General features: G+C 42.9%; 1 protein-coding gene across 4 annotated transcripts in view; it reads left to right on the forward strand.

The window, feature by feature from the left end:
• Positions 1-5,935: 5,935 nt before the first annotated feature.
• Positions 5,936-26,267, forward strand: part of GK (glycerol kinase) — a gene marked incomplete at both ends in the record, with an annotated part of 95,757 nt that continues 75,425 nt past the window's right edge. For all 4 annotated transcript variants that reach the window (XM_080718514.1, XM_080718515.1, XM_080718516.1 and 1 more), the window contains one exon: positions 5,936-6,013. In XM_080718514.1, the coding sequence (XP_080574640.1) occupies positions 5,936-6,013 (78 nt within the window). The remainder of the gene's footprint in view (positions 6,014-26,267) is intronic.

The raw sequence follows: 26,267 nt of genomic DNA on the forward strand, positions 1-26,267 counted from the left end.
CCCTGTACTTGGGAGACTGAGACTGGAGTATTGCAGGTTCACATTCAGCTTCAACAATTTAGTAAGGCCCTTCACAACTCAAATGAGACCCTATTTGAGAATAAAAAAATAAAATAAGATGGGCATGATGGTCACGCTTGTAATCTCAGCACTTGGGAGGTTGAGAAAGGAGGATCGCAGGTTCGAAGCCAACTCCAGCTACTTAGTGAAGCTCTCTGCAACTTAGTGAGAGCCTGTTTGAAAGTAAAAATATTTAAAAAATAGGGCTAGGGGTGTAGCTCCGAGGTCAAATGCCCCTGGGTTCAATCCACAGTACTGCAAAATAAATAAATAAATAAATAAATAAATAAATAAATAAAATAGAACTGAGGGTGTAGTTTAGTGGCAGAATGCCCCTGGGTTCAATACCCAGTATCTCTCTCTCTCTCTCTCTCACACACACACACACACACACACACACACACACTATATTCATGCAGTGTGTGGTTGGTGCATACCTATAACCCCTGTACTTGGGAGGCTTAGACAGGAGGACTGCAAGTTCAAGACCAGCTTCTGCAATTTAGCAAGACCCTATTTCAAAATAAAATATGAAAAAGCTGGTGCAGCAGTTTAGTGAAAGAGTGCCTCAAGGTTCTACCCCTAGTACCACAAAGAAAAAAGGAAAAGAAAGAAAAGCACATTCAAGGGCAAACGAAGGTTACCTCCAGAGTAAGGAACACCTTTTAGGGGGTCTATGACTCTCGTGTGTGTGTGTGTGTGTGTGTGTGTGTGTGTGTGTGTACTGAGGATTGAACCCAGGGGCACTTTACTGCTGAGCTTCATCCCCAAAACTATTGTATTTTTATTTTGAAACAGGGCCTTGCTGGGTTGATGTGAGTCTCATTACTTGTTGAGGTTGTTCTTGAACCTGCGATCCTCCTGTCTCAGCCTCCCATGTACTGAGATTACAGGCATGTACCACCATACCCGGTTTATTTTTTATTTTGAAACAGGGTATCATTAAGATGCTAAAGGTCTCACTAAATCGCTGAGGCTGAGCTGGGCATGGTGATGCATGCTTGTAGTCCCAGTACTTGTGAGGCTGAGACAGGAGGATTTCAGGTTCAAAGCCAGTCTTGGCAACTTAGTGATCATCTTGATAAGTTGGGTCCCTCCCCCACATGATCTCGCAGCGGAACCCTGGAAGCCAGAAGTGGTCGCGAGACTCCAGGTGCCTAGAGACTCCAAACATCATGAGACCCAGGATGTCACGAGAGAATAAGCATGCCTATATAACATCGGTGCCTCCGATCCACCACGTGACTCAGCTGGCCAATCAGGACTATGTACAACTCTCCAGATGTGTGGCCCATCGGTTCCCCCGCCCCCTCCGCCGGCTGACTCTCCAGAGGGTGCTGGGTCCGAATAAAACAGCAGTCTCTGATAATCTGGTTGGTGTTTTTGCCTCCTTCCTAAACACCCTAACTCTATTTTCAACCTAACAGCTCTCAGCAAACTTAATGAAGCCCTTTGCAACTAAGTGAGACCCTGTTTCAAAATAAAAACAAATGGGGATGGAGCATGTAGCTTGGAGGTTGAATGCTCCTGGGTTAATCTCCAGTACCACACACACACACACACACACACACAAATTGCTGAGGCTGGTCTCAAACATGATCCTCCTGTCTCAGCCTCCCAAGTATTGGGATTATAGGAGTGCACCACCACACCTGGCCTGGCAACAGTTCTTCTTTTACAGGAAACTTGGTGAAGGGTGGACGGGGGGGAGGTATGTGAGGATGACAGTAGTAATCACAGTATTTTTAGGGTGCTTTGGTCATCTTCCAGTCCCGAAGGGGCCTCCAATGTTTTATCATCTGGTATCTGTTTTATTTAAACTATGCATAGGTGGGACAGAAGTCTTTGTTTGAGATAATTTTCATATGTCATTGTTTTTTTTGTCTCTGTGCTCTGGTCACCTTTTGGGATCTTTTGTGTGATCTCTGTTATCTGATCTATCCATACTCTGTTGTATACTCTGCATACTTGTATACTCGGAATACTGAATAGATCTGTTGTCTCATCTGTAGGTACTTACAGTTATTTATCACAAGAGAATGAGTAAAGCTATGTAAATTTCCCAGAAACTTGGGAGTGACAGGCCTGAATTGGAGGGAAGGAAACTTTAGCACAGGCTTTGTATTAAAATTACATTTTCCGTGTTCTTTTTGTCTGCTTTATACCTATTTTATTTCTTCTATCTTACCTCAATATGAGAAAATCAAGAAGTGTTACCCGGAAACAAAATGATCTTCTAAGGGAATGTGGGCTTTCTGCTTATATGAATTCTGTGTAAGTGAACAAAGAGCAGGAAAAACTAGAGGAGGAGTAAGTGAAACACCTGGAGACAGTTTAATGGGAGTTAACACTGATTTCCTGCTCTACCAGTCAGAAATCATCCTAGGGAGCTGCAGATGAGTCAAACTACTTAAGTCGCATGAAGGACTTTGGTCCCTGTCTTCTGGGCTTCTTGGGAGGAAAGTGACAAGACAGGGGACTGCATCTTACTTTTCATGAACTATACCAACGTCGTTAGACTTTCACAGGCGTTACATCAGTTAAGGCTCACAGTAACCCGGCCACGTCAGCGGTCAGTGACATTTTCCCTATTTCACAAACGAGAGAAAAAAAAAAAAAAACCCTGGGAGGAAATTAGTTACTCAAGGTCACCAAGATTAAACGTTGAATGACAGGGCCAAGATCAGTATCAGGTCTTTAAATTTCCAGTCCTGGGTTTCTTGCACTGTTTTTCTCTCAAATCTGGGTTGGCTGGTGGGGAAATCAAAATGGACCAGCCTCCTATCACTTCCTTTTCATTCATTTTCCTTCCTGATTTCCTTCAGCTCCTATTCCAACAGGTTTCTATTAAAGGGCTTTAGGTTTGTTATTAGGAGACTGAAATTCAAGTCCTGGTTCTGCCCCAGTAGGCTGGTTGGTCTCAAATATATCACTTATGCTTTCTGGGCCTCAGCTGCCTTCGTGATGTTTTTAATTCTGTATCACTGATAGTATGATAAATGGAATCTGAGTATCTATTGGTTAATTTTTATGCTCATAGAGAATTCTTGGACTGCAGCTGGGGCTTGACAGGATGAGAAAGGGCAAGCAAATGGGAATAATTCTAAAAGGGTAAGACAAAATCGATCTATGTGAGTTTTTGTTGTTGTTTTGTTTTTGTGATACTGGAGATTGAACCCAGGGACATTTTTACTTCCCAACTACACTCCAAGTTTAAAATAATAATAATAATAATAATAATAATAATAATTATTATTATTATTATTATTATGTGTGTTGCTGGGGATTGAACCCAGGGGCATTCTTTCTCTAAGCTTCCAGACCTATTTTATTTTATTTGGAAACAGAGTCTCAGTAGGTTGCCGAGGGCCTCGCTAAGTTGCAGAGGCTGGCTTCAAACCTGCCATTCTCTTGTCTCAGCCTCCCACGTACTGAGATTATAGGCATAAGCCACCATACCCAGCTTATTATTTGTTTTGAAACTGGGTTTCTCTAGGTTGAGGAGAGTTTTGCCAAATTGCTGAGGTTGTCCTTGAACCTGTGATCCTCCTGTTTCAGCCTCCCAACTACTAAAATTACAGGTGCGCACCACTAAACAGGCTAGGAGAGTTTAAGAGTAAATATTTAGGGTGCGGAAAGCTAGGATTGGTGGCACAGACTTGTAATCCAGTATTTGGAGTGCTGATACAAGAGGGTCATAGGCTCCAGGCAGGGGTGTAGCTCTGAGGTAGAATGCCCCTGGATTTGATCCTCAGTACAAAAAAAAAAAAAAAAATAGAGTTTAGACATGCTGAGCTAGATTTTTCCATTTAGAACTCTTTCCTTCATCCCTCTCTGGTCTCTTAGAGGGCACTTCAATATGACTCTTGAAAACTCAAATGTTTTTGATTTTCAGTTTTGTTTTAGTGAAGGGAATGAGAATGTGGGGCGCACACTCTTACAGGAACCACAAGATCAATAAATGCAATGGCCTATGGCCATTCCCAATACTGGCACACTACTTATTTTGAAATGACTGAATTCTGGTCTGCACTGTGCTGCTAAACAAATAATCTGCTGTCCTGTTAGAATCTGGGCTAAAAGTGTGTGAAAGTTCAAACATGGTCAGGGTTTTTTGTATATATATAAAATGGATCAATGTGGTAGGTTTGGTAGTTTTTTTTTTTTTAACAGACTTCTAGAACCAAGGAAGTCTGGATTTATATCATTTATTCAATGAATGTCTTTTATCGTTTTTAGAGATAATTTTGTGGAGTTCCTTAACATTTGCCTATATCCCTGTCACTTTTTATCTTTCAGTGAATTCAGAAATACTGACTCGTCTGTCCTCCCAAGCCATTTTATCAGTAGTTATCGAGTCCAGTATTTCCCTAAGCAAGCAGACCTCATCCAGAACACCAGCCTCGAAGGTCTAGCTAGACACAGTTTAGGAAAATTTGCTTCCAGAGCAAGTATGGTATCACTATAAACAAAGAGATGGACAAGTGAGGTGGTTTAGAGTCAGGCAGGAGGGAAAAAATACACCTTATGTTCCAAAGCATTTGGGATTTGGCAAAGGGATGGAAAGAAATTAGAGGGACTAGTAGAATGATTTTGAAATTGATAGAGAACATGGTGGTTTAAAAAAATCAAAGTAGTCATTTAAAAATGATCTACCATAGAATAAAAAATACAGAATGCATAGGATAAAAAGCCAAGTATACTGTTTAGGAAACGTTTTAATATACGTTAATATGTATCTGAAATGTATTTATAATGTAACTCATTATATATAATAATGCATGCGTGCGCGCGCACACACACAAATACCCACAGGCCCCAAGTTGTTTTATAAGACACTTCACTATGTGGGTCTTGGTCCAAAATTTGCGAGCCCCTAAAACACAGAACTGAAAAGGCTCCTGCCAAGGTAAATTCAAGGTCAAGTGAGGATCCCTTTTCTCTTCCAGGGCTGTCCAGAGCAGTTAAGGAAGGGAGCAGAAATGGCGTGTGGGGGAAGGGACATCAGACTGAAGGCGAGCCAGGAGCAAGGGCGCGTCAGGACAGGGAGGTGCCTGGCGCCTTCTGCCTGGTTGGTCAATTTAGGGACTCTGGGAGGTTGCTTTTGAGTGTTTTCCTTAAATGCTTAAGTGAAAGAACTACTGAGTACCTTGACCTTGAAAAGCCCGCAAAGGTGAGGGATCCTCGTAACTTCTAGAAGTGGTCGCACAAGGGGTCAGCCCCAGTAGAAGAGACTACCACTATAAACGGAGGCCAAGCGCAGGGAGGTGGGCGGGGCGTGGGAAGCGCGGGAAGGCCTGGCCTGGGTTGAGCCACAGAGCGACTCACGTCGTGCTGCACAACTCATCTGAGAGAACACGCAGTTCTGCACTTTGGGACCCATCCGCGGGCGCGAGCGTTGGTGTGTTCTTTCTGCGGGCCAGTAGCGCGCTCTGCTAATGGGCAGCACCCGCCTCCGTCCCCCCGCACTGCAGCAAGCCGGCTAGGCTGTCTTCACCCAGGTCCCCTCCCACGTGACCTGCTGCGCGGGCCACCGCCTCCACCGCGCCCAGGCCCCGCCCCCGTGACGTCACGCCGCCCTCCGACTGTCCAAAGGTTCGGCTTCTTTCCGCGCGCGCTGATTGGCCAGCGCTGCAGACAGCGCCCCTCCCGCCACGCCCCCGGAGCCATGGGGGAACACGGAGGAGGCGGGTCCTGGGGCGGAGGGGCGGGGTGAGAAGGCTCCGCGCGGGTAAAGGGGCTGCCTCCGGCTCGGTCGGAGCCTTCAGCAGACTCGCTCTGCCTCGCCCTCCGGTCTCGCCACCCGCCCCTCCCCCGCCCCGCACGGTCACCCGGGAAACCGGCCGCTGTAGCGGGCCGACTTGAAGCTGGTTTAATGGCAGCCACGAAGAAAGCAGTGTTGGGGCCATTGGTGGGAGCAGTGGACCAGGGTACCAGTTCGACACGCTTTTTGGTGAGCCCGGGGTAACATTTGAAGAGACTGCGAGCGGGGGCGGGCGCCCAGGGACGGAGAGGCTGGGTGTAGAGTCCGGGTCCCGCGTCTCGCGGCCCTGAGCTCTGGCCGCTAGGCACTAGGGGGAAGCGGCGAAGAGGCGGGGAGACCGAAGAGGGACCTGCCACGCCGGGGGCTGCCCCGCCCGGGCCTGGGGCATCTCGGCCTCCCAGGACCCCAGCGGCCGAGTTAAGCAGTCGCAGCCTCAGTGATGGAGCCAGGTCGGTTACGTCCTAATCCGGGAGTTTCTTTACCCAAAGAGAGCCGGACCCTCCGAGCATCCACGCAGAGCGGCTCGCGTGCAGCAAAGGACAGGTGGCCACATTGACCGCTACCGCGGTCTTCCCCCGGAGCATTTGGCCTGCGAGGCGCAGGACGTCCTTGGATGGAGGGAAAGCTGTGTCACGGCTTTGGTAGCTCAACACAGCGTCCTTTCGAGCAGTAGAACGAAGAAAGTGTTAGCGTGATGATGTGTAGTCACCCTCTCCCACAGAAATTGCTGAGGCTAGAAAACTGAGGGGGTGGCAGAACAAATTAGGAAACAGTCACACTACACCGCTTTTGCCAGAACCTTTATTTAAGGTCGAAGACTCTAAAATTTCGGCTCTGATACGTGGCTCATTACAAATACTTGTCCTCTTGTGCTGTGCTTCCAGGCATAATGCGACAGGGAAGTTCTGTTTCTCTTTTTATTTACCATATATGACAGTACAGTTTTACCATATAAGACTGCTATTTAAGTAACTCTGCTGATTAGTTTTGTGCATTTAGGAAACTTGCTCTTAAAGTGATCTAACAGTTCAGTACGAAAAATTTAAATGAGCATTTGCAGCTGGGCATGGTGGCGCATGATTGTAATCCCAGTAAGTACTTGGGAAGCTGAGACTCAGCAAGTAATGAGACTCATCAATCTAGTGAGACCCTACTTCAAAATAAAATAAAAAAATAGGGTGGGAGGTGTAGCTCAGAAGTAGAATGCCCGGGGTTCAATCTTTAGTCACACACACACACACACACACACACACACACACACACACACACCACAAATAAATAAAATGAACATTTGCTGGTAAGAGCCAGGGTTTCAATGGACATTTGATTAACCTGGCAAGTTGATGTAAATATTCATTAATTATTTAGTTCTCTCTTCACTTTATCTGTAATTGTTCTTTTCCTGTATTATTTACACTGTATTATGTGTGTATATGCATTCTATAAATTAATGTGTAGAGCCGGACATGATGGTACACACTTGTAATCCCAGTACTTGAAGCTGAGACAGAAGGATCTCAGATCTGAGACCAGTCCCAGCAACTCAGTGAGGCCCTCAGCAATGTAGAGAGACTCCGTTTCCAAGTAAAAAATAAAATTTGGAGTCAGGTGTGGTGGCGCATACTTGTAATCCCAGTTCTTGGGAAGCTGAGACAGAAGGATGGCGCAGGGTTCGAAGCCAGCCTCAGCTCCTTAGTGAGGCTCTCAGCAACTTAGTGAGACCTTGTTTTCAAATAAAGTATAAAATAGGTCAGGAGTGTAGCCCACAGGTAGATGCCCCCTAGGTTCCATCCCCAGCACCATACACACACACACACACACACACACACACACACACACGCGCGCGCGCGAATGAATGTTTATCTATACAAATATATTCTGTTTAGCTGACACTTGAATAAAAACAGCAATTCTACTTTGACCTTGACACCTATCTCTGTCTTCTAAACTGGGAAACTTTCAATCCACTTTTATTTTGAATCTTATTCTAACGAGAAACTGCCAAGGCATAATTCCATCTAAGCATTCTTTATCTTTTGATCACCCAGGGCAGACTTCATTTTGTTTTATATTCATATACATTTTTGTAAAGCAGTTCTAAATCATAGATAAGAAAGTATGCTTCATTGGATTTGATTAATATAAAATATACAATCATCATGATCATCTTCCAATTTAAGATTATCAAGACATATGTGCCAACCAACCGTGGGTTGATTTTTAGAGTCATATTCAAGAACTGCCTACACAAATGCATGCAGGGGCCAGGAAGGTGGAAGGGGATGAGCAGACTTGAAAGTTTGCCATGCCAAGGGGACAGCCAGTAGGTGCTAGGCAGGAGGGCAAGCTGAGGGCTGCCAAATCTTAAGTTCTTTTTTTTTTTTTTAAAGAAAAGCTGGGAGCCAGGCATGGTGGTACAGGCCTGTAATCCCAGTACTTGGGAGGCTGGGATTTTGGCCAGCCTCAGCAACTTACTGAGTCCCTGTTTCAAAATAAAAGAATAAGCCGGACGTGGTGGTGCACCCTTGAAATCCCAGCACTTGGGAGACTGAGACAAGAGGATCACACAGGTTCAAAGCCAGCCTCAGCTATTTAGTGAGGCTCTCAGCAACTTGTGAGACCCCGTTTCCAAATAAAGTATAAAATAGGTCAGGGGGTATAGCCTAGTGGTAGAAAAGCCCCTGGTTTCCATCCCCAGTACCGCAAAAAAAGAAAAGATAAAATGGGGCTGGGGACATAAGTCAAAGGTAAAATTACCTTGGTACCATCTCTAGTACCACACAGAAAAAAAAGAAAAGAAAAGAAAAGCTGGTAGTCTAGACTTTACAGTGAACTCTAGCAATCTGTATGTTACAGCAATTAATTTATGAAGCACTGGGTGGTAGTGTGGGCAAACTAAGCATGGCAATTGTTCTTAAGTTTATGCAGCCTTTGTCCTATATGAAAATGGGTAAAATATTTCATAACTTTGTAGGCTTCCATTGCATGAGCCAGTTTGAACGTGCTTGCCTTCTTTTTATTTTTATTTATTTTTTTGTGGTACTGAGGATGGAACCCAGGGGCTTTCTATCTCCAGGCTACACTCCCAGACCTATTTTATACTTTGTTTGGAAACAGGGTCTTGCTAAGTTGCTGAGAGCCTCACTAAATAGCTGAGGCTGGCTTCGAACCTGTGCAATGCTCCTGTCTCAGCCTCCCAAGTGCTGGGATTACAAGCGTGCACCACCACACCCTGCTCTTCTTATTAGTTTTTAGTTACTGCTGTCCTTGTAGCTCAGTAATTTGCAAGTTGTTCCTGATCTCTCTGATTCTCTTCCCCAAAAGGCGACTGTCTATATTGATAAAAAAAGAATGGATCAACTTAGTAATGTCACAATCACTTATTCAGTATGTAATATGAAAAATAAGAACTTTCAAAACTGGATTCTACTTATTTATTGGACTCTACAGGGGATGATCTTTATTGAGTAAGCTAAGATAAAAATTCAGAAGATTCTCATCCTGCTTAGAGAATGATGTATAAAGGTTACTCAATAAAGTCTGCTCCTGGAGAAACAACTAATGAAATAATTATTCAGAGGAAGATAAAAGACATAGGGATCCTGTGTGAAATACAGAGAAACGTGGCAATGGGTTAGCCCCAGGGATATTTTTCCTTTGGTTAAAGAGGTTGCTAAACCACTCCCTATAAAGTTCAGATAATAGATTTGCTGAATAAGTGCTTCAATCACAAGGTGATTTCCAGGAGTTACTCTGGACATATTGTGTCATGTGGTAATTATGACTCAAAAATAATTGCTTACCTTTTCAGGAAAGAATATAGAGGATAAGAACTGTCATAAGGAAGCTTATAAAGTTAAAGGCATTTAAATAATTTCCTGACCATTCATTCAATTTGCATATCTGATTTAACTTTCACAAGACCAATAACCTTTCCAAGTTTTCACTTCTCTTTCTATGAGCAATATTATTTGTACTGTTTCATCAAAGATGCCTCCTTTTCCTCCATATCTCCTTCCTCCCTCCTTCCCTTCCCTCTCTCCCCCTCTTTTTATTTCTCTTTCTCTCCTTTCCCTTTCTTTATCTCCTTCCTTCCTTCTCTCTCTCTCTCTTTCTTTCGTTCAGATTGCACCCAAGAATGACATACTACCTCTGAGCTAGACCTTCAGCCTTATTTTTATTTTTTATTTATTTAATTTTTTGCGGTACTGGGGATGGTACCCAGGACATTCTACTTCCAAGCTACACCCCCAGCCCTATTTTTTATTATTTTATTTTGAAGCAGAGTCTCACTGAGTTGCAGAGGGCCTCACTAAGTAGCTGAGGCTGACTGCAAACTGTGTTCCTCCTATCTCAGCCTCCCGAATGCAGGGATTACAAGCGTGCACCACCACACTCAGGTTTTTTTTTTTTTTTGAAATAGGGTCTTGCTAAGCTGCTGAGGGTCTAACTAAAATTGAGGCTGGCCACAAACCTGTGATTAGCCTGTCTTAGTCTCTCAAGTACTGGGGTTATAGGTGTGTGTCAGCACACCCAAACCCACAGCACCTTTCTAAACCTCTATTAATAGCTCCATCTCCTCCCTTCTGTTATAATTGTATAATTGTAGTTGTGGTGATGCATGTCTGTTATACCAGTACTTGGGAAGCTGAGACAGGAGGGTCACAGGTTCGTGGTCAGCCTCAGCAGATTAGCAAGGCTCTCAGTAACCTAGTTAGATCCAGTTTCAAAACAAAAAGTAGAACCAGGCATGGTGGTGCACACTTGTAATCCCAGCATTTGGGAAGCTGAGACAGGAGGATCCAGTTCATTGCCAGCCTCAGCTACTTAGTGAAGTCCTTTGCAACTCATTGAGACCCTATTTCAAAAATAAAGAATAAGAAAAGGGCTGGGGGTGTAGCTCGGAGGTAGAATGTCCCTGGGTTCCACCCCCAGTACCACAAAACCAAAACAAAAAATAAAGCTAGGTGTGATGGTGCATGCTTGTAATCCCAGCGTTTGGGAGGCTGAGACAGGAGGATTGCACAGGTTCAAAGCCAGCCTCAGCTACTGAGTGAGGCTCTCAGCAACCTAGTGAGACCCTGTTGCCAAACAAAATATAAATGGGTCTGGGAGTATAGCCAGGAGGTAGAAAGCCTCTGGGTTCCACCCCCAGTGCCACAAAAAGAAAAAGAACTATACCCCCATCCCTATTTTTTATTTTTATTTTGAAACAAGGTCTCACTAGGTTGATGAGAGTCTCAATACTTGATGAGGCTGTCTTGGAACCTATGATCCTACTGTCTCAGCCTCCTAAGTACTAGGATTAAAAAATGTGCATCATCACATCTGGCTCAAGACCTTGTTTCAAAATAAAAATAAAAATAGGGCTGGGGGTATACTCAGTGGTAGAATGGCTCTAAGTACAATCCCCAGTACCACACACAAAAAATAAAATAATAAATGAAAGGGCTGGGGTGTAGCTCAGAGATAGTGTCCCCAGTACCCCATACACTAGAGAATAGAGAATAAGTTGTATACTTGCTGTACTTGAGCAGGGACCTCATTTTAAGACTTATTCATGTTTGTATTCCTTAAAACATTTCAATCAAAATGACAAATAAACATGTGTTTTCTTTGTAGAAAGCACTTTAAACATGTTTGAATAGTTTATTTCTCTTTAATAAGTCAACTGAATTTAATCTTAATTTTCTTATCTACACACACACACACACACATACACACACACACACACACACACACACCTGAAGACATTCTGACATGAGTAGTTTTGATAGGCTGATTTCGTTGATTTTCATGGCAGAATTGCATTTTATTTATTTATTTGTTATGGTCCTGGGGATTGAGCCCAGGGGCATTCTACCTCCAAGCTATACCCCCAGCCTTATTTTTAAAATTCTTTCTTCTTTCTTTCTTTCTTTCTTTCTTTCTTTCTTTCTTTCTTTCTTTCTTTTCTTCTTTTTTTCTTTCTTCCTCTCGTTTTCTCTCTCTTTCTTTTCTTTCTTTCTTTCTTTCTTTCTTTCTTTCTTTCTTTCTTTCTTTCTTTCTTTCTTTCTTTCTGCAGGTCTGAGGATGGAACCCAAGGGCATTTGACCTCCAAGCTACACCCCCTGCCCTAATTTTTATTCTTTATTTTGAAACAGGGTCTCACCAAGTTGCGGAGGGCCTTACTAAGTAGCTGAGATTGTCTGCGAACCGTGATCCTCCAGTCCCAGCCTCCCAAATGCTGGGATTACAAGCAAGTGCCACCACGCCCGCTAAATTCTTTATTTTGAAAAAGGGTCTTCCTAAATTGTGGAGGGTAGCTGGGGCTGGCTTTGAACCTGTGATCCTTCTTTCTCAGCCTCCCAAGTACTAGGATTACAAGTGCACTCCACTATACCTGACTAGACTTGCAATTTTAGAACATGATTCATTTCTTCAAGTTGTCAAAGAATCAATCTTGGAACTCTATGTATATGTTTTGTACTAGGGGAAAATTTCTAACTTGTCTGATAGGAAAGTGAACTGGGATTGGCACATCGTTACTCAGATTGCAGAGTAGGAACTTCCTGGAAAGAGTTAGCATAACAGGTTTTCAGGAGGGGCCCTTTCTTTATGAGACAGAAGTTTCTGCTTAAACAGTCAACTTCCTTCTTTTATTTGGTAACTTTTTTTTCCATTAAGTTGACCATTTACAAGAAAGCTTGGGATATGTTATGATTTGAAAGGTGTCAGATACTGAATTGAGGATTTTTTTTCACTACTATCTCATTTAATGGGATGTAGATGGTATCAGTAAGTTCCTTTACTCAGGAAATTTGATCAAGGATGAGGATTTTGCCCATGGTCCCAGAATGGCTGGTCCTATTGGGATTTAAGCTCAAGTGTATCACACTCTGAAGCTAGTCCTCCTGATTCCTGCATTAGGCTCCTCAACTGCCTGGCAGACTGAAGAGGAAAAGGGAGCGAGCAGGGAAGACTCTCTCTCTACCTGTCACTCAAGTATTAGTTCTGATGATGGGATTTTGGTGACAAATGAATGGCTCTTCACCAAGGAAAACATACTTATCCATTGGTTCCACAAGATATAAAAAAGCTGCTTTGAATAAGAACTGTAGGTTATGATCATCTTTGTGACTCAGATTCAGCATGTCATGGGCAGGGCTCAGGTGTGTCACTGTGGAGAGTGGGTAGTTGCATAATCATTTTGTTCCAACAGCCAGTGTATATGAAGAATGGTTAGAATTGTAGTTCTGTGCTTGTTTTGGCAGGAACTTTTTCCTTGGCCCCAATTGTCTCATCATACTTAGAGATCTCATAAGGCTTGCGGATAGATTTCCTCTTTCTTTCTTGCTTGCTTTAATTTATTTAACATGCACGTGTATGTGTGTGTGTGTATGTGTGTATGTGTGTGTGTGTGTGTGTGTGTGTTATTAGAGAATGAACCCAGGGCCATTTACCTCTGAGTTATACCCCCCGCCCTATTTTATTTTTTATTTGAAAACAGAGTTTCACAAGATTGCTAATGGTCTCAATAAATTACTGAGGCTGTCTTCGAACTTGTGATTCTCTTCTCTCAGCCTCCCAAGTACGGGGGTTACAGGCATGTGCCACCACACCTGGCTTTATTTGACACATTTACTAAGTACCTGCTATGTATGGGTCATAGACCAAGAAATAGCAAAATTAGTAACATTAATTTGGCTTATAGCTAGAATGGGGCCATTGTTGGTTTTTGGCGGTACTGGGGATGGAACCCAGGGACATTCTGCCTCTGAGCTACACCTCGGCCTTATTTTTTATTCTTTATTTTGAAAAAGGGTCTCACTGAGTTGCAGAGAGCCTCACTAAGTAACTGAGGTTGTCTGTGAACTGTGATCCTCCTGTCTCAGCCTCCTGAATGCTGGGATTACAAGTGTGTGCCACCACCCCTGATTTATGGGGCCACTGTTTTGACAGTGAAAGTTGTGATTTTTTGTCACTTATTTCTTTCCATTTATATTGGCTTGTTTTCTTGCATGTTGTATTACCCAAAGTGGCTTGAACACATTCTCTTTGTGAGCTGCCGCCCACTCTTTTTCTCTTATTAGTCATAATCCTACTGGTAAAGAGCATGTGTGTGACACTGGGGATTGAAGTCAGGGATGCTCTATCATGGAGCTGTATCTGCATTTCCCTTTATTCTTACCTATTTATTTTGGTAGGAGAGACTGAACCCAGGTGTATTCTACCTCAGAGCTACATCCCCAGTCCTAACTTTTTTTTTGAAACAAGGTCTCACTGTGTTGCGAAAGGCGTTGCTAAGTAGTAGCTGAGGCTGTCCTCGAACCACGATGCTCCTGTTTTAGCCTCCCAAATGCTGGGATTACAAGCATATGCCACCACGCCCAGCTTCCTCTCGCCCTTTTTGAAACAGGGTCTTTCTAGGTTGCTGAAACTATTCTTGAGTCTTTGATCAGTTAGTCTCAGCCTCTTAAGTACTAAAATTACGATCATTTAAATGTATGTAGATATGGTATTCTCAAGTGGAAGTTTACATTTCTGAATAATGTCTTATCACATAGTGTGTCATAAAAGAGTGGGGAGATCATGTGAGAAATGAATGCAGGTTTATGATGGGAAGGCTGGATTAGTCATGTGGATGAGTGAGGCAAATCTATAGGACACTTAGAAGAACATTTCATCTCTCTCTGCTCTCCTTATAAGACAGAGACTGCATTGGTTATTTCATCAGGTTGTTTTGTTGTTATGTTTGTGGTACTGGGGATAGAACCCAGCTCCAGTCTACCTCCAACCTATACCCCCAGACCTATTTTATTTTTATTTTTTGAAACAGAGTCTTGCTAGGTTGATGAGATTCTCACTACTTGCTCAGGCTGTCTTTGAACCTGTGAGCCTCCTGCCTCAGCCTTTTTGTTGTACTGAGAGTCAACCCATGGATGCTCTACAACTGATTTACATCTCCGGCCCCCTTTCTTTTTTTTCCCCCTTCCTTCTTTCTTCCTTTCCTTCCTTCCTTTCGGAGGATATTAGGGATTTAATCCAGAGACAGTTTACTTCTGAGCTAAAATCCCTGCTTGCTTGCTTCTTGCTTCTTTGATATTGGGGATAGAACCCAAGGGGTTTCTCCCTTCAATCTATACTCTCACCCCTTTTTATTTTGATATAAATTCTCCCTATGTTGCTGAGGCTGTCTTTGAACCTGCACAATCAACACCAAGCTTTATTTTGGATTTTGAAATAGTTTCTCACTAAGTTGCTGAGGGTCTGACTATGTTACTGAGGCAGGTCCTTGACCCTCCAATCCTCATGTCTCTGATTCCCAAGTACTAGGATTACAGGCCTGTGCCACAATACCTAGATCCATTTTTTGTGGTACTAGTAATTGAAGCCAGGGGCAATCTGCCTACAAGCTATACCCCAAGCTTTAATATTTTTTTGGGGGGGCCTTTGAAACAAGGTCTTGCTGGGATGCTGAGAGTCTTGCTAAGTTGCCGAGGCTGTCCTTGAACCTGTGATCCTCCCAAATATCACCTCAGTCTCCATCTTGTGGCCATGATGCTAGGCTCAAGTTCCATCTTGACCTTTGTGTAGTACTGGGAATTGAACCTGGGGGCATTCTACCTCTGAGCTACACACCCAGCTCTCCTTTTTTCTCTTTTTGTCTTTCTTTCTTTCTTTCTTTCTTTCTTTCTTTCTTTCTTTCTTTCTTTCTTCCTTCCTTCCTTCCTTCCTTCCTTTCTTTCTTTCTTTTTTTGTGGTTCTGGGGATTGAATTGAGAGACATTCTACCTCAGAGCCACCCCCAAACCCTGTTTTTACTTTATTATTTTTCGGTATTTGTAATGGAACTCATGGACATTCTACTTCCAAGCTACACCCCAGCCCTAGTTTTTCTTCTTTGAAACAGGGTCTCACTGAGTTGCAAAGGGCCTCACATAAGTGGTAGCTGAGGCTGTCTGCAAACTGCGATTCTCCTATCTCAGCCTCCCAAATGCTGGGATTACAAGTGTGTGCCACCATGACCGGCTTTTACTTTTTATTTTTGAAACAGGGTCTCACTAAGTTGCTGAGGTAAGCCTCTTTTGAAACAGGGTCTCACTAAGTAGCCAAGACTGGCCATGAACCTGCAATTCTCCTGTCTCATGTTCCCAAGTATTGAGATTACAAGTGTGTGCCACCATTTTTGGCAGCCCTATTTTAAATTAATTAATTACTTAATTTATTTTTGTGGTACTGGGGATTGAACTCAGAAGTATTCTATCTTTGAGCTACACCCCTAGCCTGATTTTATTTTTTATTTGGAAACAGGGTCTTGTTAGGTTGCTGAGAGTCTTACTACATTGCTAAATCTGGCTGCAAACCTGTGATCCTCCTGTCTCAGCCTCCCAAGTACTGGATTACAGGCGTGCACCACCATGCCTGCTCCTTTTTTTTTTTTTTTTTGAAATATAGTCTAAGTTGCTGAGATTGGTCTTGAACCTGCCATCCTCCTTTCTCAGTTTCTCAAGTATTGGGATTATGTTGGTATGCCACCATGCCCAGGTGTCTTTTCAGTTTTTAACTCTATCTCTTCTCCAAATTTGGAATTGTTATAATTTAGGCATAGAGAGGAATGCTTAATTGATGACTTCTCCCCCCCCCCACCCCGGTGGTACTGGGGTTCCTGGAAGCCCTTCTACCTCAGGGCTACACTCCCAGACCTATTTTATATTTTTATTTGGAAACAGGGTCTCTTAAGCCAGTGAGGCTAGCTTTGAACCTGCGCGATCCTCCTGTCTCCGCCTCCCAAGCACGGGGATTACAAGCGTGCGCCACCACGCCTGGCCAATTGATGACTTCTAATACTTATAGGTAATAGGTAATAACTTTACTAGTAATGCAGGTAATAATGTAACAATATTTGTAGCATCCATAGGAAAAAAACATTAGTATAGCATAGAGTAGTGCTATATTAACTTTCCTTGTTACATTTCAATTTTTTTCTTTTTGGCTATGCTGGGGATCTAACACAGGCCCTTGCATGTTATGCAAGCACTGTAGCAGTGAGGTACACCCTCAGCCTCTCTGCCATTTTTTTGTACTGAGAATTGAACCTAGGGACATTTTACCTCTGAGCTGTACCCCTAGACACCCCCTTTTGAAACAGGGTATCTCTAAGGTGCTGAGGCTACCCTTGAAGCTGTAATCCTCCTGTTGAAACCTCCACACCCAACTCCGTGTGTGTGTGTGTGTGTGTGTGTGTGTGTGTGTGTGTGTGTGTGTTACTAAATCACACCCAGAGGCATTCTATTATCCAAGCTAAACCATGGCCCCTTTTTATTTATTTATTTTTTGTTCTTTAAACAGAGGGTCTGAGCCGGGCGTGGTGGCGCACGCTTGTAATCCCTGCGCTTGGGAGGCTGAGACAGGAGGATCACACAGGTTCGAAGCCAGCCTCAGCGAGGCTCTTGATAACTTAGTGAGACCCTGTTTCCAAAAATAGGTCTGGGAGTATAGCCCGGAGGTAGAAAGCCTCTGGGTTCCACTCCTAGTACCACAAAAAAAAAAAAAAAAACAACAACAGAGGGTCTCAGTAGGTTGCTGGGTTCTCAACTGCCTTTCTGTCCTGCAGTGACGTCAGGACAATGGCAGAGCCTGATAGTGAACAACTCTTAATCCCAGTACTCCAGAGCCTAAGGCAGGAGCACTGCAGGTTCAAGGCAAGCCTCAGCAATTTAGGAAAGCCTTTAGCAGCTTAGAAATACATTGTTTGAACAGAAAATAAAAAGGGCTGGGGATGTAGCTCAGAGGTAGAATGCTCTATGGTCTAATCCCCAGTGTCAAAAACAGAAGAATTTATGAGATTGGATATCTTTCTTTAAATTTAGATCCTAAAATAGAAGCATCTGACTGCGGAGTATCTTCACTATGCCAGAGCAACACCTGGCATACATATGATCTAAAATGAAATTTGCAAGCTCATTACCTTTTCCTGTTCTGCAACTGCTGTCCTTCCTTCCTTTTCTTGTGGTACTGGAGATTGAACCCAGGGGCATTCTATCTCCAAGTTACACTCCCAGCCCCTATTTTTTTTTTATATTTTGATACAGGATCTCACTAGGTTGCTGTAAGTTTCGCCAAGTTGTTGAGGCTGGTCTTAATCCTATGATCCTCCTGTCTTAGCCTCCCAAGTACTGGGATTATAGGTATGTGCCACCATGCCTGGCTCCTGCAGCTACTTTCTTACCATATACCTTGTCTTATAAACATGTCTTCCTCAGTCCTATTAACCTGTGACTCTTCATCCCTGAGTGTTCCTCCTTTGCCTTCATGTACCTCTGTACTTGTACTTCTCTGCTCTGAATCCGTACAGGGCTGCTCACAGTACAGCCCTGTGAGTCTCACCTGGAAGGCTACAGACTTACTGAAGCTATTCTTCTGGCCCCAGGCTCACTTCCCTCTGGTTCTCTCTCAGCTGTAACCAGCACTATGCACTCTCGCCCACATGGACTCACTTCTGTTCACACTGAAACCTTAATTTGGAAGTTATGGCTTCTGGGCACCAAATGCTGGTCTTTGACTCTCATATTGTCTGGGTTAGATGTCCTTCCTCCTCTTAAGAGACCTTTAGTTATTTCTAGTAATGGAGGATGAACCTTAGGGCATTCTACTTCTCAGCTACACCCCCAGCCCCATTTTATTTTTTTGAAACTAGGTCTCAAAATTGCCAAGGCTGCCCTTGAACCTGCAATCCTCCTGTCTCAGCCTCCTATATACTGGGATTACAGGCGTGCACCACCAAACCTGGCTGCCTTTTCATACCTACTCACAAACCTGTTATACGACTTTTTTTTATTGTAGTACTGAGGATTGCACCCAGGGGCATTCTACTTCTGAGCTACATCCTAGTGCTATTTTTATTTCTTTATTTATTATGGCATTGTAGATTGAACCCAGGGGCATTATCTTTCCAAGCTACACCCCCAGCTTGCTTTATTTATTTATTTATTTATTTATTTATTTATTTATTTTTGCGGGTCTGGAGATGGAACCCAGGGGCATTCGACATCCGAGCCATACCCTTTGCCCTATTTTTTATTCTTTATTTTGAAACAGGGCCTCACTAAGTAGCTGAAGCTGTCCGCAAACCGCCATCCTCTGGTCTCAGCCTCCCGAATGCACCCCCAGCTTTATTTAAATTTAAATTTGAAACATGGTCTTGCTAGGTTGATGAGAGTCTATTTGCTTAGTCTATCCTTGAACTGTAATCCTCCTGTCTCAACCCCTCAAGTACTGGGATTACAAGTGTAAACCACCACACTCAGCTTATTTATTTTATTTTATTTTTCTTATTTATTTATTTATTTTTTTTGCAGTACTGAGGATGGAACCTAGGGGCAATTTACTTCCAAGTGACACCCCCAGTCCTATTTTTTATTCTTTATTTTGAAACAGGGTCTCACTGAGTTGCAAAGGGCTTCACTAAGTACCTGAGGCTGTCTGCAAACTGCGATCCTCCTGTTTCAGCCTCCAAAATGCTGGGATTACAAGTGTGCACCACCGTACCCAGCTCTTATTTTTTTTAATTAATCAATTTTTCTGTTATTGGGGATTGTATCAAAGAGCATTCTGGCTCCAAGCTCCATCTCCAACCCTGTTTAGTTTTTATTTTTTGTTTTAAAATAGGGTCTTGCTATGTTGCTGAGGCTGGCCACCAAATTGCTATCCTCTTGTCTCAGCCTCCCAAGGAATGGAATTACAGGGGTGTAACCGCCACACCCAGGTAAAGCCTTTGTATTTGCTACCACTTAATAGTTGATTTAGAATCGTGATTTGTATTAGGATGCTTTTGACTCTGAAAAGCTCTGGATTGGTGTTCAGAACACTTGGTGCTTGGTTCTGTTTGTCAGTATTGTCTAATCTCTTGGCTGGTACTCTAAAAATATGAGAGTACTAGATTAGAACCATGGGTTTGAATTGGTGGTGGACTTTTATTTTCACCTTGGCATTCCATTGTTGATCTCTTTTCTGGCAGATTTTGAAGCTGGAAGCTAAAGTTAAAATGTGAACTCAAAGCTGGGTATGGTGACACACGCTTGTAATCTCAGCACAGGGGAGGCCAAAACAGGAGGATCGCAGTTCGCGGACAGCCTCAGCTACTTAGTGAGGCCCTCTGCAACTCAGTGAGACCCTGTTTCAAAGTAAAGACTAAAAAATAGAACTGGGGTGTAGCTCGGAGGTAGAATGCCCCTGGGTTCCATCCTCACTGCTGCAAAAATAAAAAAAGAGAGAGAGAGAAAATGTGAACTCAAAGGTATGGCCTCTTGCCAGGGTCTGCTGGAGCTCCCTAAATCTCTTTACTAGCTGCTGAAGATCCTGGAGATGCAGGGAGCGCATTTTAAAAAAGGCTTGGATAAGCCGGGCGTGGTGGCGCTTGTAATCCCCGGGCTTGGGAGGCTGAGGAGGAGGGCGCAGGTTCAAAGCCAGCCTCTGCTGGTTTAAGAGACCCTGTTTCCAAATAAAATATAAAGTAGGTCTGGGAGTGTAGCCCGGAGGTAGAAGGCCCCTGAGTTCCATCCCCAGTACCACCAAAAAAAATTAAAAAAAATAAAAAATAAGGCCGGGCGTGGTGGCGCACGCTTGTAATCCCCACGCTTGGGAGGCGGAGACAGGAGGATCGCGCAGGTTCGAAGCCAGCCGCGCGCGCTGGCTTAGGAGACCCTGTTTCTAAATAAAAATATACAAATAGGTCTGGGAGTGTAGCCCAGAGGTAGAAGGGCTTCCAGGAACCCCAGTACCACCAAAATAAATAAATAAATAAATAAATAAATAAATAATAAATAAATAATAAATAAATAAAAATAAAAAATAAATAAAAAAATGCTTGGATAGCCAGGCATGGTGGCACACACTTGTAAGTTTGGGAGGCAGAGACAGGAGGATCAAGCTGGTTTGAAGTTAGCCTTGCTGGCTTAAGATACCCTGTTTCCAAATAAAAATATAAAAACAGGTCTGGGAGTGTAGCCCGGGGGTAGAAGGGTTTCCAGGAACCCCAGTACCACCAAAAAAAAAAAAAAAAGTTTGGATACAGAATCTCTCTTCTAGTTCCTATAGACTCAGTGTGTCTCTCCCTTCCTTCCTTCCATGCTAGGGATTAAACTCAGGGACATTCTACTTCTGAGCTACACCCTCAGTCCCATTTTATTTTTCATGAGGAGACCGTGTCTCACCAAGTTACTGAGAGCCTCACTAAGTTGCTGAGGCTGGCCTTGAAACTGTGATCCTCTTGTCTAAGCCTCCCAAGTATTGGGATTACAGTCATAGGCCACCACACTTGCCTAATTAATTAATCTCTTTCTCCCTCCTTCCCTTCCTTTTTTTTTATAGGTACTGGGCATTGAACCCAGAAACATTCTGCCTCCATCTATACCCCCAACACTTCATTTTGAAATAGAGTATTGTTAAGTTGCTGAGGGCCTCACTAATTTGCTGAGGCTGGCCTTGAGACTTCGATTCTTTTGTTTTAGTCTTGCAAGTGCTAGGATCACAAGCATTCACTACTGTGCCCACCAGAATTACATACTGGATGCTTGGCAATCCCAGCTATTCCGGAAAACATAGTTGGCTTTTACTGTGATTTGCATTAAATTTCTTTTGGACCATGCTGTACTAATTTGCAGACTCCAAATATATAGAACCTATACATTTTTCCACAGCTGGGCTTGGTGGTGCACGCCTGTAATCTCAATGTAATCTCAATACTCGGGAAACTGAGCCAGAGGATTACAGGTTCAAGGTTAGCCTTAACAAGTAGTGAGATAATCATCAACCTAGTAAGGTCCTGTTTCAAAATAAAAATGAAAAAATAGGGCTGAGGATGTAGCCCAGAGGTAGAATGACCCTGGGTTCAATTCCCAGTACCACACACACACACAAAATTTTTCATAAACTTAGGAGTGGTACACAGTGCTGATATTTAGATAACTTAGATATTTAATGGTTGTAGTCTTCTCTTAAGGTTCAGAGCGCAAATGAAGTAGGGAGGTCCAGGTTCTGTTCCATTTTATCTAAATGCTATATGGTTATGTGGCTTCATGCTCCAATTCAGGAAACAGAACTTAGTGAAATCCTTCCCATTTCTGTGCCTATTTCTAAGGCCCGTGAATTCAGGTTTAGCTGGAGAGACTCGAAGTTAGCCTTCTTAAATCTAGGAGGTGAGGGAACAAGAATCCCACTCCCTTCATAGCCCAAAGGTCTGCTATTGTGGTTATGAATCCAGCCAGAAAATGGGATACCCATTTCTTTCCCTTTTTTGTGGTATTGGGAATTGAATCCAGGGGCATTCTACCTAAGAGTTACACCCCCGGCCCTATTTTTTACTCTTTATTTGGAAACAGGGTCTCACTAAGTTGCAGAGGGCCTCACTAAGTAGCTGAGGCTGGTCACAAACATGTGATCCTCTTGTCTCAACCTCCCAATACAAGGATTACAAGCATCTGCTACCATGCCCAGCTTCCCATTTATTTTTTTTCTATTTTTTTTTCTTTTTGTTATTGGGAATTGAAGCCTGGGGCATTCTGCTTCTGAGCTATACTCCTAGTCCTTTTTATTGTTGGTTTTGAAACAGGTTCTCACTAGGTTAATGAAAGTCTCACTAAGTTGCTGAGAATGTCCTCTTGAACCTATGATCTCCCTATCTCAAATTCCCAAGTACTAGGATTATAGGCATGCACTAGGACACCCAGTCCCATTTCTTTGTTTCTCTGTGTGTGTGTGTGTGTGTGTGTGTGTGTGTGTGTGTGTGTGTGTGTGTAAGTAACTGGGGATTGACCCAAGAGGGTATTCTACCTCAAAACTGCACCCTCACACCGGGCGTGGTGGCGCACGCTTGTAATCCCTAGGCTTGGGAGGTGGAGACAGGAGGATTGCACTGATTCGAAGCCAGCCTGACTGGCTTAAGAGACCCTGTTTCCAAATAAAAATATAAAAATGGGTCTGGGAGTATAGCCCGGAGGTAGAAGGGCTTCCAAGAACCCCAATACCACCAAAAAAAAAGAAAGCTGCACCCTCTGCCCCTTTAATTTGTTTTCTTTTAAAATGGGTTCTCATCTGGGCATAGCAGCACATGCTTATTATCTCAATACTTGGAAGGCTGAGACAGGAGGATCTCAGGTTTGTGCCAGTCCCAGCTACTTAGTGAGGCCTTCTGCAACTTAGTGAGACCCTGTTTCAAAATAAAGAAAAAAAAATAGCTGGGCATGGTGGCACATGCTTGTAATCCCAGCGTTCGGGAGGTTGAGAATGAAGGATCGTGGTTTGAGGACAGCCTCAGTTACTTAGTGAGGCCTTCTGCAACTTAGACCCTATTTCAAAATAAAAAATAAAAAATAGGGCAGGAAGTATAGCTTGGAGGTCGAATGCCCCTGGGTTCCATCCTCAGGCCTGCAAAAAAAAAAAAAAAAAAAAGAAAAAGAAAAAGAATTAAAAATAGGGCTGGGGGTGTAGCTTGGAGGTAAAATGCCTCTGGGTTCCATCCCCATTACCACAAAAAAAGGGAGTCTTTAGCCAGGTGTGGTGGCACATGCTTATAATTATAGTACTTGGGAGGCAGAGACAGGATTGCATATTCAGGACCAGCCCCAGCAACATAGGAAGGCCCTCCACAACTTAATGACACCCTGTTTCAAAACAAAAATAAGCCGGGCATGGTGTTGCATGCCTGTAATCCCAGTACTCGGGAGGCTGAGGCAGAAGGATCTCAGGTTCAAAGCCAGCCTCAGCACTTTAGCAAGATCCTGTTTCAAAATACAAAATGAAAATGGCTGGGAATGTAGCTCAAAGGTAGAGGGCCTCTAGGTTCAATCCCCAGTACCAAAAAACAAAACAAGACAAAACAAAAAAACAAAACTAAAATAGGGCTGGAGGTGTAGCTCAGAGGTAGAATGCTTCTGAGTTCAAAATCCCCACTGCCACAAAGACCAAAGATCAAAAACAAACAAACAAACAAATAAACAAATAAATAAATAAATAAAATGGGATCTCCCTAGGTTGCTGAGAGCCTCACTAAATTGCTGAGGCTGCTCTTGATCCTGTGATTTTCCTGTCTCAGCCTCCCAAGTACTTGGATTACAGACATGTGCCACCATACCCAGCAGATACCTTATTTCTTGACCCAGACCTCTTTAGGGAAATGAGAATTAGAAGAGGGGGCAGCAGTAATATGAATAACAGCAATACAACTATGGTTTCCTATTAGAGGTTTTTCTGCCACATAATAATTTTTTATTTGGTATTTGTTTTGCTAATAAGTACTCATGGTAGACCATATTTTTTTCAGACTTTGAACAAATATTATATTGTACACCAACTCTGTGTGAGGTACCGTTTCTATGTCCTAGGGATGTTTCAGTGAGTAAACAGGACAAATGGAGCTGACATCCTAGACACATACCTTTATGCAAAGTTATAAATCACAAGACTCAGGGTTTTGCCAGGTAATTTTATTTATGATTTTTCAAGTTAACCTTTGACTTTTAAGACATTTTTTAGCTCTTCAAAGAACATTAGAATTTGCCCTCTTGCTTTCACTATGTTTATTATTTTCTTGAGAAAAGGGATGTGTGTATCTGGGGAGGGGAGGGGGCAACAGGTCCCAGTACGTTCTCTTAGTGTCTGTCTGTCTGTCTGTCTGTCTCTCTCTCTTTCTCTTCTCTCCCCACCTCCCCCTCTCTCGCAGTACTGGGGATGGAACCCAGGAACCCAGGAGCATTCTGCCTTCGAGCTATACCCTCAGCCCTACCTATTTCTTTTGTGGTACTGTGGGTGGAACCCAGGGCCTTTTCTACCTCCAGGTTATACTCCCAGATCTATTTTAGATTTTATTTGGAAACAGGGTCTCACTAAGTTGCTGAGAGCCTCACTAAGTAGTAGCTGAGGCTGTCCACGAACCGGAATCCTCCTGTCTCAGTCTCCCAAATGCTGGCTGGGATTACAAGTGTGTACCACTATGTCTGGCTTACTTTCTTAGTCTATTTTGAACATGTAGTTTTCTCCCACAGGAAACCTAGGCATGGAAACACTTTCTTAACCAATTGGAAGTGATTTTACCGCTATAATTACAGTGATTTGGGGAAGTTAATTGTAATTAAAATATGCATTCTTACTCTGAAAGACACCTACTTTGGTACTCAGTTATGTATTACCCAGTGGAAATCAGTGTATATGAAGAAAAAAAAGTTGCTAATTTTTTTTTCTTGTAGTCCTGGGGATTGAACCCAGGGGCATTCTACCTCTGAGCTACATCCTCAGACTGATTTTATTTCTTATTTGGAAATAGAGACTCACTAGGTTGCTGAGAGCCTCACTAAATTGCTGAGGGTGTCCTTGAACCTTAAATCTTCCAATCTCAGCCTCCCAAGTACTAGGATTATAAGCGTGTGCCACCATACTCAGCTAGTTGTTAAGTTTTAATAAATGAGTTTCGTACTTGCATTGAAATTGTGGAAGATTATATAGCATTTCTTTGTTAGCTTTCACCCCTTGTTTTTAACGTTTTATCTCGAGGGTCAACAATTTATGACAAGAATGTCATAGAGAAGGCTCAGCTGGATGGGATCAGTATATACTTTTCTCACCCCCTTCCCACTGCCAGGACTATGTCCCTCTCCTAAGAGCTAGAGGCATCATCCTTCGAAGGCATTCCTGCAGTATGTGTCCCTGCAGTGCATCCTATCACCCTTTCTGCTTTATATCCAAGATGAGTGGAGCCTTTTGCCACCGCTATTAGTATATCAGCTCACTTTTATTATTCTTGGTTTTCCTATTATCTAGATGAAATTCTTGCTATTAATTGGTTGATATATTAACTTGTCTACAATCAGAGAGCCATTTTTAATTTTTTACTTATTTTACTGTGTTAGAGATTGAACCCAGGGGCATTCTACCTCCAAATTATACCCCACCCTTATTTTTATTTATTTTTATTTATTTTTATTTATTTTTATTTTTATATTTTGGTACTAGGGATTGAACCCAAAGACATTCTACCTCCAAGCTACACCCCTAGCCCAAATTTTTTTTTATTTCTTACTTGGAAACAAGGTCTCACTAGGTTGCTAAGGGCATTGCTAAGTTGCCTAGGCTGGCTTTGAACCTCCTGTCTCAACCTCCCAAGTAATGGGATTATAATTGTGTGCCACCATGCCCAGCTTGCAATTTTGATTTATAAAGAAATTTCTTCTTAATTTATCTTTACCTTCAATAGGTTTTTTTTTATTGTTGTTTATTTTGTGTGAAGAGAAGTTGTTTCCTTTATTTTTAATTTTTTTCAATACATCCTCAGCCTATTTTAGCTGCTGATTCTCACTAAGTTGCTGAGTCTGGTCTTGGAACTGCGATCCTACTGTCTCAGCCTCCCAAGTACCTTAGACTACAGGCATGTGTCAGTGTATCTGGCTGGAAGAATTTATTTCAGATACTGT

The sequence above is a fragment of the Muscardinus avellanarius genome, assembly GCF_963383645.1.
Source record: "Muscardinus avellanarius genome assembly, chromosome: X".
NCBI lineage: Eukaryota > Metazoa > Chordata > Mammalia > Rodentia > Gliridae > Muscardinus > Muscardinus avellanarius.